The 14,847-nt window shown below is 36.2% G+C and overlaps 1 protein-coding gene across 3 annotated transcripts in view; it reads right to left on the bottom strand.

Moving 5' to 3' along the window:
• TRIP11 (thyroid hormone receptor interactor 11) overlaps positions 1-14,847 on the bottom strand; it is a 70,647-nt gene that overhangs the window by 21,186 nt on the left and 34,614 nt on the right. For all 3 annotated transcript variants that reach the window (XM_010836191.1, XM_010836190.1, XM_010836192.1), the window contains 5 exons: positions 13,233-13,373; positions 12,460-12,653; positions 8,990-9,153; positions 6,723-6,826; positions 1,920-2,019 (listed from right to left, as the gene is read on the bottom strand). In XM_010836191.1, coding sequence (XP_010834493.1) covers positions 1,920-2,019; positions 6,723-6,826; positions 8,990-9,153; positions 12,460-12,653; positions 13,233-13,373 — 703 coding nt within the window. The remainder of the gene's footprint in view (positions 1-1,919; positions 2,020-6,722; positions 6,827-8,989; positions 9,154-12,459; positions 12,654-13,232; positions 13,374-14,847) is intronic.

The following is a 14,847-nucleotide window of genomic DNA, read 5'->3' on the forward strand; positions in this document are numbered from 1 at the left end:
CATGTATGGATGTGAGAGTTGGACTGTGAAGAAAGCTGAGCGCCAAAGAACTGATGCTTTTGAACTGTGGTGTTGGAGAAGACTCTTGAGAGTCCCCTGGACTGCAAGGAGATCCAACCAGTCCATTCTAAAGGAGATCAGCCCTGGGATTTCTTTGGAAGGAATGATGCTAAAGCTGAAACTCCAGTACTCTGGCCACCTCATGTGAAGAGCTGACTCATTGGAAAAGACTCTGATGCTGGGAGGGATTGGGGACAGGAGGAGAAGGGGACGACAGAGGATGAGATGGCTGGATGGCATCTCCGACTCAATGGACGTGACTTTGAGTGAACTCCGGGAGATGGTAATGGACAGGGAGGCCTGGCATGCTGCGATTCATGGGGTCGCAAAGAGTCGGACATGACTGAGCGACTAAACTGAACTGAACTGAAAGCTGTAGTTACAGTGGCCTTCAACCCAACTAGACTGTTTTCCAAATAAACACTGCCTCTGGGTAAGGGCAACCATTTCAATATTTAGGGTATACTATTCCATCTTCAAAGGAGATATATACAGAACAAAATACAAGTTAGCCTATAAACAACTGTTTCCTGACAAGAAATAGAGCAACATGGAAAGATTATGAACTTTGGTCAAGGATAAAAGATCAGAGTTTAAATCTCAGTGTCTTTAACTTATAAACTGGAACTAATACCGCCTACTTTAATTTCCTGTGAAAGGTAAATAAAATATGAGAAGACTAAAGAATACAGTACATGTATATAAAATGCCCATGTAGACCCCATATATAACTGTTTCCTTGTCCATTTCCAGCCCCTCGATTACATTGGGAGTTCCATGGCTGGCCAAATCTTACAAAGCAAACAGAGGACTTTTAGTTGGGCACGAATCTGCCTCAGATTAGTGACCATAAGGATACGACTTCACATTCTCTTAGTATTTTTTTTATTTCTAACAATCTCTCATCTCCTGTCTCCTGCTTGTTTTAGGCCAACTTATCTGGCCTGTCCCTTGGTATCCACAATTCAGTGATTTGTCTGCTTGCCTCCTTAATGTCCAGGTCACCGTTTTCTGTTGTCTGACAGTGTTTGTGCTGTGCCATCTCCTACTTTTGCCTGTTTCTATCTCATGTTACGAGGTGCTTCTTAATTCCTTAATTACATGCCTTGGTACTACTGCTCCTAACCCACCCCCTGAAGCTGATACATTTCTAGGTTCTCATCACCCTTCTGATAATCTTTAATCATTACCTACTAAATGCAGCCATAGAATAGCTTCAACTTCCTGGGGACCATTAAATCAGAGATTAAACAAGGACATGCCATCTCTGTCAGCAGTCAGTTAACAAAGCATGATGAATCACCTGGTTATCTGAGGCCCAACTGATAATCCTAAACACAGGACTCACCCTAGGGAAGTGACAGGGCCTATGAGATAATTTACAAGCATCAAAAAATACATGAGTGCCTACATGTAAAGCATCATCTATAATTGTAACACGCTAGTTATAGGCAGACATTCATTCCACAAAAAGTTACTCTTTTACTTAAGAACACTGCCTCCTTTAACATATCAGACAGCTTTAGGCAGGATGAACATGGATTGAACAGGGAAAAGTCACACTGTGACAAGCTGACTCAGTCAAATCTATCCCTTAGACGGTCAACAAGGTGGCAGAAAGCACAGCTGAACAGCCTCAATATTCAGAAGAACTAACCAGTAGATAGCCAGGGCCAAACTTATGACTCTGGTTTCACTAGGAGCCGTATTCAAATCAAAGTAAACTGATCATGGGGGACAGAAGTGGAAGTCACATTCTAGAAGAAGTTGTTCTCACTCGACTGTACCAACGCATGGCAAGACACTACATCTGATTCAACACTGGTATTGCAGGAAAAAAGAAAAAGGAAAAAACCTACTTTGTTTCTTAAGTTCTTCAATTTGTTCTTCCTTTAAATCTAACTGTTCTGTAAGTCTTGATGCCGAATCTAATGCAGCATTTGCTTCATCCAAACGTTCCTGAGGAAGAAAAGTTCATTAAGAAGCAGCATGCAAAAACTACTGCACAAACTATGGAGCCGGAAGACAGCTTAAAGTCAATCAATCCCTTTCAGCTGATGAAGCCGTATTTCTCTGACCTTGGGCAAGTTCATTTGATACTGCTAAGTATGAAAGATAAAACCCACACTCCACAACATCATAATGTCTCTTTCAGAGGAATTATATATTATAAAGGAGAGAGAATGCTATTAAAAGACGACATGGTGACAAAAATTTTAAAGGTGACAATAATAAGAAAAAACTATGAAAAAGATAAAAAAGTCAAGAAATATAGCAACAAATGTTCTTTTTAATTTTGCAAGTTTGATGGGTATAAAAGTGATGTTTCTTTATTACTTTTTTATTTCTCTACATACCAGTGGATTTGAGCATTTTTTCGTGTTTATAGGACAGCTGGAACTACCCTCATGCAAAAATCTTCACACACCTTGCCCATTTTTCCATTGAGAAGTCCTTCTCTCATAAGCTAGTCTGTAAGAGCACCTTGTATAGCAGATATGAACACTCTGTCATCAGTGTTACAAATACAGTCAAACATGTCCTACTTTGCTTCTTGAGTTTTAGTTGATGTTAGGCTCCTCCCTGCCTCTGGACTACATATGTGGTCGTCTAGATTTTTTTGCAAAATATTTTTCTTTTTTTAACATTTATATTTTTAAAATATAAAAGTTAAAGATGTAAATGACACAGGATGAGATGGTTGGACGGCATCACTACCTCAATGGACAGGAGTGTGAGCAAACTCTGGGAGATAGTAAGGACAGGGAAGCCTGGTGTGCTGCGTGTCCATGGGGTGGCAAATAGTCAGACACAAATTAGCGACTGAACAACAACCACTTTTAAAACAGTACTTCTCAGTGGAAGTGCTTTTGATATTCCTGGCCCCTACCCACTTGCCAGAGGACCCACCCAGTCACTGTAACGGCCAAGAACAGCTCCAGACTTCCAGCACCCCTCACAGTTAAGAAATCCTTGCTTGAATACAATTGGAATTTACTTTTGTATACAGTGTAAGATAGGGTCCAATTTTATTTTCTTCAGTATAAATAGCCAGTTGTGCCAACACTGTTTATTAGTTAATCTACTCTTTTCCTCATTAAATTAAAAGTAGTTTAGAATTTAGTTTTCAATTCTCAAATGTAACTTGGGCTCCATTTCTGGATTCTCCTTCTGTTCTACTAATCTAGTCAATATGGTATTGATTTATGGCTCTATTTTGACATTTAGCAGGCAAGTCCCTCCTCACTATTGTTCTTTTACACAATTTTCTTGGTTATTCTCAAGGATTCAACCACAAAAATGTGAGATCACAGTTTCATCATCTTGAATCAGGGTGTGATAGCTTTTTCGTTTGTAGTATCATCTTGGATAGGCTAGTCCCCAGTTATCCAAATGTAATGTAGATGTTGCTATGAAGATATTCTGTAAAAGTGATAAATGCTCCTGATCAGCTGAATTTAAGGAAGGCATATTATCCTGAATAATCAGGGTGGGCCTGACTGAACCAGTTGAAATATCTTGAAACTAGAACTGGGTTTTCTCTATAAAAGAGAAGCAAATTCTATCTGTGGACAGCAGCGTCAGCCCATGCCCACTTCAGTTCATCCTGTTTGTGATTTACATTCTTGACCACCTGGGGACAACAGCTTTGGCCCAAACCTATGAGTTCCAGCCTGCCTATGATGTAACCTTTCCATACTATCAAACCTGCGAATTTCCAACTTGTTTAGCCAGACCCCACAATCATATCACCAATTTCATGTAATAAATCTCCTATGTGTGAATCTGTATCTAGTATACACATCAACATATATGTGTATATGTGTGTGTGTGCATATGTGTACACACATACACATCCTACTGGTTCTGCTTTTCAGGCTGAACCTTGACTGATAGAGAAGCTGAAACAAAAAATTTTAAATGAAAAAAACTAACATTTGAAATCTACAAGATTAAATTTAGTATACATTTAAACTTTCAAATGAATTTGTTAACCTCACAGCATTTATAGTTAAGAAAATATAATTTTTTAAGAAATTATTACAGCTTAAAACTATACTAAAAGATTTTTGAAAATTAAAGTTTAGATTCCACTACTCATTTTACCATTTTTTGGGTTTTTATTTCATTAATTTCAACTTTTATCTTTACTAATTCCCTCTCGGTTTCTTCTGATTTGTTTTTCTAAATATATATTACATTTTAAATTTTTAAAAACAAAGTCAGTTTAAAAAGAAGATCTGGACTTATAACAGTAGCAGACTAGATGTTTTGGACCCACTGAAAACAATTAAAAGCATCAGATGAAATAAATTTTTAATGTGTTAATGAGCTGATCAGAAAGTAAACACCAATGGTGAATAAACATTTTAAAAGATGCTAGACCTAACTACTAGAAATGCAAATTAAAACCCTAAGATAGATAGCCCTTCTCACCAACCACACTGCTTTTTCATACTGCTCATGGGGTTCTCCAGGCAAGAATACTGGAGTAGTTTGCCATTCCCTTCTCTAAGGAAGAAGCTGGGAAAGACTGAGGGCAGGAGGATGAGATGGTTAGATGATACCACCAACTCAATGGACATGAGTTTGAGCAAGTTCAGGAGACAGTGAAGGACAGGGAAGCCTGGCAAGCTGCAGTCCATGGGGTCACAAAGAGTCAGATACAACTTAGTGAACAACAACCAACCACGCTGGCGAAAACTTTAAAAATTCTGTTAATGGTAGTGTTGTCAGAGATGTATTAATAGAACAAGAACACAAAGTACTGCTGGCAGGAGAAAATCATCACAAATGCTTTAGAAAACAAGTTGCCACCAAATCTAGTAAAGTTGAAATTGCCCATATATATCCCATGAGCCAGCAATTCCAATCAAGATACACACCTGAAACTCATGTTTGTGCACCAGACGATATTGCTGTTCAGTCACTAAGCTGTGTTCGACTCTTCATTTTTTTCGCATATGTGCGTCCAACTCTTTGTGACCCCATGAACTGCAGCATGCCACGCTTCCCTGTCCTTCACTATCTCCTGGAGTTTGTTCAAGCCCATGTCCACTGAGTCAGTGACATCATCCAACCATCTCATCCTCTGTCATCCCTTCTCCTCCTGCCCTCAATCTTTCCCAGCATCAGGGTCTTTTCCAATGAGTTGAGATATCAACAAGGAAATTCATAACCACATTGTTTGTACAGCAGATAATGGAAATGTCCTTTATCAATAAAATAGGTAAATAAATTATATATTCATGCAATGAAAACAGCAGTGAAAATAATGAACCTTCTAACATAGTAATATGACTGAAATTTATGAAAATGACACTAAGCAAAAAAAAAAGTCTCAGAAGAATTCGATTTACATACAGTTTAGAATTCCATTTATACAGTTTAAAAATATTTTATAATATATCCAAACAATGCATTATAAAAAGACACAGATATATTCAATAAAACCATAAAGGAAAACAAGGGGATAAAAGGTGCTAAGGAGAGGAGGAGAAGTGGAGGGATGCTTACGGAACTTCAATGGGTGACATTCTATTTCTTGTACAAGATGGTGAGTATGTGAGTATTTGCTGTACTGCTATTCCTATATTATCTAAATATTGTTTTGCACAATCCTCTAAATTAATGTTATCCCCAATCTCAAAGACATGATCATAAAACATGACTCAAATAGAAGTTATATAATACTAGAACAACATTTTAATGAAAATAAGATGCTAAAGTTTATAAAAAAAAAAAAAAAAACCTAGTGTGTGTGCTAAGTCACTACAGTCATGTCCAACTCTTTGCAACCCTATGGATTGTAGCCAACCAGGGTCCTCTGTCCATGGGATTTCCCAAGCAAGAATACTGGAGTGGGTTGCCATTTTCCTCCTTCATCAGGGGATCTTTCCAACCCAGGGGAGGAACCCAGGTCTTCTGCACTGCAGGCAGATTCTTTACCATCTGAGCCACCAGAGAAGCCCTAATACTAGAACATTTTAATGAAAATAAGATGCTAGATATTATATGAGTAAGTTTATAATAAGAAAAACCTAGACTACAATACTATTTATGTGAAAATTTCAGATGAATTTGCAACCCTCTATGCTGATCATTTTCTGGAAGATAACATGACATTTTGGTAATAAAACTCAAGTTGAAAAAAGTAATGAGTAAATACTGTTTTGCAGTCACTCAACATTTAGTAAACATTTCAAACCATTAAAGGAAATATCTTTTCAATATGAGGGTTCATTTTACTTCTTATATATAATTTTTTATGTATAGCAATAATAATAAAGAGAAAAATATTTTAAAGAATTAGTCTGCAAAAGAAAAAAATCTAATGGGATAATACACATTATTTTAATCCATGTGAAACAGTACCCAATATATTTTGTTGAAAAGAGAAAATTATAAAGTCAAAAGTATACACTATTTTTTTAAAATGATCTCTAAGATGCCCACCTGTGCTAAAAATGGAAGTCTCATATTTGCTATGTCTATTCTAAACTATAAGTCACATGAGGGAAATTCTTAGTATCCTGTTCACTGCTATGTCCCAGCAACATTTACTAAATTAATTGTTCAGGAGATTATTTCCAAGAGAAAAATTGTACAAGTAATTGTTTTGTGAATAATAAAATTCACAAGCGTAAAGTATTTCAACCAACCTGTAATGACACAAGTTTTCCTTCCAGATTTTCTGCTTTTTTCTTCCATTCAGCAACAAGTTGTTTGTGCTTTTCTAGTTCAGCAGAATACATAGCTTTTTCCTCTAAAGAGGAGAAAAAAGTTACATTAGCATTTTAGAATTGTGTGATAAAATTATAATTTTAAACCACTTGAAACTTTAATAATACAACAAAAACATTAATAGCTCAAATGTCTCAACAAGAAAATTATATATGCCTTAGTAGTGATGTTAACCGGAATTAAATTAATGAGATCAGTTTCCTCTGCTTAAATCTTTCTCCAGATCTTGCAAACTTTCCTTCCCTTCAGAACTCTATTCAAATATCAGTATTTCCTCTTTAGCAAAGCTTTCTCTATGGCCTCAGCCACTATCACACTATCTTGTACATTTAAAATTCAAAACTCTTACATTTAACTCTTACATTTAAAATTCAAAATTTCAACCACAGGAGTAACCCTGATATGTACATATGTACAAATGTAAAGGTTTGCTCAGTTACAAAACTATGACTTTCGTTATTTCAGTAGCATCACATCCTCTAAGCACCTCCTCCCTACTAGCAGTTCATTCATTCTCAGTAATTACTGAATGTATGAACTAACAAATGGATGGGTGAATGATCTAAAGGGAGTAAATCTAGGGATGGGAAGTAGATGTGAAAAAGTGTATTTGGTTATCAGGGTACCATTCACAGTACCAGGTCCTATTACTACTATGTGTCTAGAAAAGTACTTTCCACCCAAATGAGAAAATGCAGTTAAAGTATAGATGAACAGCTAAGAACAAATTAACCAATATTTCAAAGGACAGTAATTATTGATGATTAACTCTTCAAAGTGGATTCAACCTCCAACTGACAAAGGACCATATAGTCAAAGCTATGGTTTTTCCAGGAGTCATGTATGGATGTGAGAGCAGGACCATAAAGAAGGCTGAATGCTGAAAAATTGATGCTTTAGAACTGTGGTGCTAGAGAAGACTCCTGAGAGTCTCTTGGACACCAGGGAAATCAAAGCAGTCAATCCGAAAGGAAATCAACCCTGAATATTCATTGGAAGGACTGATGCTGAAGCTGAAGCTCCAATATTTTGGCCACTGATGCAAATAGCTGACTCATTGGAAAAGACCCTGAGGCTGGGAAAGACTGAAGGCAGGAGAAGGGGGCGACAGAGGATGAGATGGTTGGATGGCATCACCAACTCAGTGGACATGAGTTTGAATCAACTCCAGGACATAGTAAAGGATAGGGAAGCCTCATGTGCTGCAGTCTATGGGGTCACAAAGAGTCAGACACGACTTAGCAACTGAACAACAAGTCTATCATAACACAGGCAGAAGGTGAGTGATAATTAATATAAATTTAATGTGTTAGTGTTCTTAGTGTTCTATAACTTTGCTTCCAAAGAATCACAATACCGTAAGGTATGCCTCTTTTGTAACTAGAAAATCTGCATATCAGGCTATCATCACAAGTGTTTTTTTTTAATGTAACACTGTTTCCAGTACTATATTATAAATATGACCATATTATTGTATACCATAAAGACTTTATAACCATTCATTAGTGTAAAGGCTAGGCTATCATAAAGCAATAACACCGCTTCTTCATTATCAATCATGAATCATTATACCTATAAATATGAATTTTTCACACATTTCACTTTTGATGTCTAGTGTTAGTAGTATATATAACATCTACAGTGTTTTTCTTATCATACAAGAGAATACTGATGTAGGCACTAATAGGCAAACAATTCATCTTGTAAAGAGGTAACAGAAACTTATTGTATCAATAAACACAGTACAATAAATGTATTCTCTCTTCCTTATGATTTTTTTGATAACATTTCTTTTCTATAGCTTCCTTTTTTGTAAGAATACAGTATAGAGTATACACAACATATAAAAATGTGTTAATTGACTACTTACGATATCAGTAACGCTTTTGGTCAACAGTAGGCTATTAGGACTTAAGTGTGGGGGCTAGGGAAATCCCTGGCAGTCCAGTGTTAGGACTCCACTCTTCCACTGCAGGGGGCACAGGTTCAATCCCTGGTCGGGGAACTAAGATCCCTGAATGCCACCCAGCAGCCAAAAAAAAAAAAGTGGAGTTAAGTTTGCGGGGACTCAAGTTATATGTGGATTTTCAACTGCAGTGGGGTGGGGGGGTCAGCATCCATGCATTGTTCAAGGGTCAACCGTACAATGACTTTTCTTCACTGAAAGACTGGCCATACAACTGACCTTGCTGGAAGTGCTCCAGGACCATCTGGAGGTTGGAGAGTGACAGCGCATACTGCTTCACTTGTTCCTGAGACACGGAAAGCTGTTGTGCAGTTTCATCCCTTTGCTTGGATACCATATTCAACTGTTCCTGCAATGACTCTACCTGTAAATTGGCTTGATGGCTTTGAACAGAAAGAATAAAAGTAAAACTGTTTCTGTTTGGACACTTTAACAAGATGAAATATCCTCCCTACATATTATAGCACTAAGTGCAAGTTATACTCAAAGTATTCAGATACTTTAACGAGATGAAACCTCTTCCCTCTGTTTTTTTGTGTGGTAAAATATACATAACATTTACCATTTTGATCACTTACTAGTGTACAGTTCAGCAGTCCTAAGTACACTCACATGGCTGTGTAACAATCACCACCAACCATCTTTAGAATGCTTTCCCTCTTCCTAAGCAGAAACCCCATGCCCAGTAACTTCCCCTCCCCCCCGGGCACTACCATTCTACTTTCTGTCTCTATGAATCTCTCCTTCCCTACATTTCACTGCATGAAATTCAAGTTAGATTTCAAACAAACTTGAAGAGTTCCTCTGATCTTTGTTCTCTCTGCTTTTGTTAAATCAGTCATCCTTCCTGTGAAGGTGACTTTGAACAAAACAGCAGTCATTTTAAACAGAATTGTGCTGATCAAGAAATGTCAGCGTAAGAAAAATTCACAAATAGCCTGCAACTTTTGTTTCCAGGCTAAAACCCTTAGAGTGTAATATATCATAAACTTATACCGGTAAGCTATAAGGGATTCTGGAAGTCATTTTGTCCAACTCCCAACCTAACAGGCAACGGATTCTATGATACCCCCTTGTTTTTAGCACTTGCAATCCTAGTGAACTAACAAATTTCCAAAGGCTATCCCATTGATTAAATGCCCTAATTATGAGTTAATTAACTTTTACTATCATCTTTCTGTTTATATTAAATAATCCCTACACTTGTTCCAAATAATAAATCAAGTGATCCTTAAGAGATTTACAGAACACCTATAGGTTTATGTCACTGAGATACTTCTTTAATGTATAATTATTACATAGAAAATACTGTAATAGCCTTTCCTAGGTTTTCAATACCCAGCCAGCTAAATTCTTATTCAGAGCAGCCCAATAAAGCCAATTAAGAGCAGCTCACTTTGAAGAAACTTTACACAACAGCACCCTCTTGTGGAAAGAGCAGTAAACTGATAACCAGAGGACTTAAATCCCCTCTTCTGTCCCTGGACTTTAACTTTGCCTGTTAACAAATCACTCAATTGTAAGGATGAAATGAACTGTGATATCATTCAAAATGTTAACAAATATAAGATATTACTATTGTTAAGGGCTCAAAACACCACAACCTTATTTTATAGATCTGAGTTACTTATACACCTAATACTTACTGGACAGCTCTGAAACTATGCATAACAATGTACACTGGGGGGAGGGTGTAAAATAGATGGCATCATTTCTACCCCCCAGTAACTTTACACTTCACTGGGTGGGAGAAAGCGTAAAGCAGGTCAATAATTACCTATACTCCAAAGTAAAATACAAGTGCTCTATCAAAGACTCAAACATCACACTAGGGTTTGATTTTAGATTTGAGGAGTGGGTTCCTAACCAAAGAATTCTTTATGAAGGAAGTGCTATTTGAAGAACAAGTGAGATTAACAAATACAACGGTTAGGGATCAGGCCCACTCTTTTTATAAAGAAAGAGTAGGAAACAAAAAGTAGGAAAATAGCTCTATCTGAAGAAGTGAGTAATAGTTTGGTTGGATGAAGATCATAGTGAGAAATAAGGCTAAGGGGGTAGACAGCCTGGGCCCAAATCATGAAGAAACTACCATGGTTTTGAAAAAGGAGCAACAAGATCACAGGCCTACCTAAGGAAGACTATTTTGACAGTTATTATGAATGGTAAACGAAAACAGGCAGAAACTAGTGACTTTTAATTAGAGAAAATAATGGCCTGAAATTGAAAGATGATCAATTTTACAGATAGAGGATGTTTTTTTCTGCCAATGTGAAAAACATACACAAATGTTCACTCACTGCTTTAATTCTTATCTTAAACAAGTTCTTCTGAGTCTGAAGGTACAATAATGTACCCAACAAAAGGGGCAAGGAGTTTGCCCTCAGAAGTGTTATCCTATATTGTCTTTGCAGACAAGAGATAATATGTACTATATCCTTGTATTTCCCTCCACATCATATACAGTAAAAAGATTAAATGATGTACGTACAACTAACAGAAATACAGATATGATTTTTCTGGAAGATTATTTGGCAGTATATTTCAAATGTTTTAAAAACGCCCTTCAAACCAGAATTTCCATTTTTCAAAATTTACACTAAGGAAATAATCTATCATCAACACAAAAATGCCTATTTTGGGTTATCAAAACAGCACTCTTAGTAATTCTGAAAAGCTGGAACATTCTAAATGATCAATAATAAATGAATGCCTTAAAGAAATTATGGCAAATACAATAATGGTACTATGCAGCCATAAATGATACTGCAGAAACACACAGCTTATGTGTACTGATATTCATATTATTAACTGACAGAAGCACGTTACAAAACAGTATAAACAGTATGATCTCAACCATTTTGCTTTAAGAGAATAATATACAATATATATACACATATACAGAAGCATTCAAAGGCACAAAAAAACACTGTTTCTGGGTAAGTGAGACTGTGGCTGCAAGTGCTTTTGGGTTATGTGATTTTCTTGAAGTGGAAAACGTTTTTTGTAAAAAGGGGGAAAATAAACACTTTTATTGAGAGAAATAAAACTGAAAAATACGTAAGCAGGGACCTGGTCACTCAAAAGTTCTAGTAAGCCTGGAGTTAATTCACACTGACCTAGGCCTTCACAGGTTACATCTTTTATTCTAACATCCAAACTTTGTCCAACTTTAGATCACTTGATTAAAGATTAAATCACGGAGTTCCCTGGTGACCTAGTGGTTAGGATTCCACGCTTTCACTTCTGGGGCCAGCCTCAATCCCAGGAACTGAGATCCTGCAAGCTGTAGTGCCTGGCCTGGGATGGGGCATGGTATTAAATCACACAAACTAGTTACTGGAAAACTTGGGAAAGCTAATTAATTGGTCAGAATTTAAGCCTAGCCTCCTAAAATGATGAGAAGGACTATCTAGGATAACAATTAAGATTCAGAGAAGCTTTAGTTGAATGCCAAATCTGGATAAGGGTTACAAACCCAAGTGTGAGAATACACATGTACTTGTGTCCTTGATATTGGGAAGGTTACTAAATCTCTTTACCCTTACTTTCTTAGTCAGTAAAGTGGAGCTAATAAATTCTGTGAGAATAAAATGAGGTAACATATGAAAAACTCTTATTGAGTCTGACACTCAGGACGTGTTCAGTTAATGTTAACACTAAAAAAAAAGAAAACATGAAAAAGTTACCTTGCATTTTCCATTGCATTGGAGGATGAAACTAGCTTTTCCTCTAATATTGCGACTTTCTTTCTTAGTTTCGCCTCTCTGTCTTCTGCAGCCAAAGCTTCACGGGTATAAGAATCTTCTGATTCTAAAAGATGGTTACGCAACCTCTCTAGCTCCTGGTTTAAGCGTAATTCTTTGTCACGTAAATGTTGAACCTAGGTAGAGGACATTTCATTTATTTTTCCTCCATTAAAATCTCTCCCCTTTCCCTCCTACATGCCATTTTGTTATTAAATCTTTTCTCCATTATGAAGTGTATTAATTGTATGCTAATTTTTCATATTGCAAGATACATTTGTGGTAGGAAAAAAATTCTCCAGAAATCATCTTGAATATGGAAGGTTTACTTTGTAAGATCTCATTCCCTATGTTGGCTATACTAAAAAATAAAACTACCAAGTACTAAGCTTTTTGTGATGGGCCACTTTTTTCAGTAAATCTTTTTTTTTTAATACTTTACAGGTAGGAAAATTTTTTTTTTATATCCAAGATACGCCATCTTGTTCTTTTCTTGAGGTATAATTAATTTTAGGTATACACCATAATGATTAGATCATGGTTTTTGCTTGCAAACTGAAACAATGCACTTTGGGAGATCAAAATCCCACTAAAGCACATCAGAGTAAGACTAAGATAAAAATCAGCCAACAGAAAAACTCAGTTTACTTGATAATCTTCACAGTTTTCTTACTTAGCAGTTTTTAAGATTTTGCTTCTTTAAAGTGAAAGTATACCTCATTCTGTACAGCAGTGTTTTCCATTTGTTTCTGTTTCAGGGCCAACATGACTTGGTCTCTCTCTTGTTGAAACATAACTGTCTTTTCCTGCATTGACTTAACTGCATTTAAAAGCTGATTTAACTCCCCAGTCTTGCCCTTTTGGAAAGAAAGAATTTTAGCTTTCAAGAAAAATACATTTTAAAAAGACATTTCTTCATTAAATAATTTAAAAATTCAGTTAACTATGTCAAAGTCATCAAAAACAAGCAAAGTTTGAGAAACAATTACAGTCCAAAGGAGCCTAAGAATACATGATAACTCAATACAATGTATTCTCTGGATGGGACCCTGGAATAAGAAAAGGATATCTGCTAAAAAACTGAGAAACTTCAAATAAAGTATTAATTTATCTAAATAGGTTCATTATTTGTAGTCAAGGTACCACAATAACATAAGATGTTAAAAATAGGGGAACCTGAGTGTGAGGTATATGGGAAGGCTCTACTATCTCCCCAACTTTTTAATAATCTAAAACTATTCTTTAAGAAAAAGTTTCATTTTAAATGCTTTAAAAAAGGACTCAAAGGACACAATCTCCTCAAATTTATCCTACACAACAAAGTGTACACAAACCCCCAAATTGCCCAAAAGTGTGTGTGTGTGTGCGCACACGCACGGGTGCATACAGGCACACGTATGTGCCAGCATTTGTCAAGCACACACAACTGTTGTTAGGGAAGTAACAGTGCCAAGCTGCTGGCAGAGGAGAAAAAAGGGAAGTCATTTCACATGCAGTCTATTTTAAAAGAACATTTTGGCAACACTTTAATGAAAGCAACTCAGGAATGATATCTTGCTAGACTGCTGTGAAAATTTATTCCTGAATACATTCCTTACAAGCACAATATATTAAAGACTTTGATTGCAAAAGCAGGGCCATGAATTTAAGATGATAGCTGGAATTCTAAAAAGCACAAAAAAGTGTCAGCCTGTTTACAGCCAATTCTTCTCTGTATGAAATATGCATATTGTCTGAATCTATTAATAGATTGGTATTATTTTTACATTTTCATGTAAACTTTCCATTTCTTTAAGAATAAATTACACGTCCTTCAAGGAAAATCGTCAAAACCAAAACATAAAACCATCTGTTCCTTTTATCTCAACACCCCCTCATGGAAAAGGGAGCCAGTATTTTCCAAATAGTTTTTCAGTTAAATTTTTTTCATACTAGAGAAAGTAAAAATGCTTGAAAATTAAAGAGCTGAAGATCTCCTGTTGAGAACACAACTTTCTCCCTGAAGAAAAATGCTATTTATTACATTAAAAATATAATAAAGGTACTCTTCAATTATATAGGGTATTATAAAAAATTAGTTTATGATAATTAACTTCAATACAATACATACTTAAGTACAACTTAACTGACTTAGGAAAGCTTCCTGAAAGCTACGTGAACCTTAATTAAATGTGCATACTTTGGATCTATAAAGTCAGTGAAATAGATTGTATGAGATGCTAAAACTATCATACAATAGGAAAAACACATGAAAAATGAATACCTACTGACCTCCATTCCCCTATTGTACTCTTACAAGCTCTTAATCGTTACACACAAATTTGGCTCGCG

This window comes from Bison bison, unplaced genomic scaffold (genome assembly GCF_000754665.1).
Source record: "Bison bison bison isolate TAMUID 2011002044 unplaced genomic scaffold, Bison_UMD1.0 scf7180017864061, whole genome shotgun sequence".
NCBI lineage: Eukaryota > Metazoa > Chordata > Mammalia > Artiodactyla > Bovidae > Bison > Bison bison.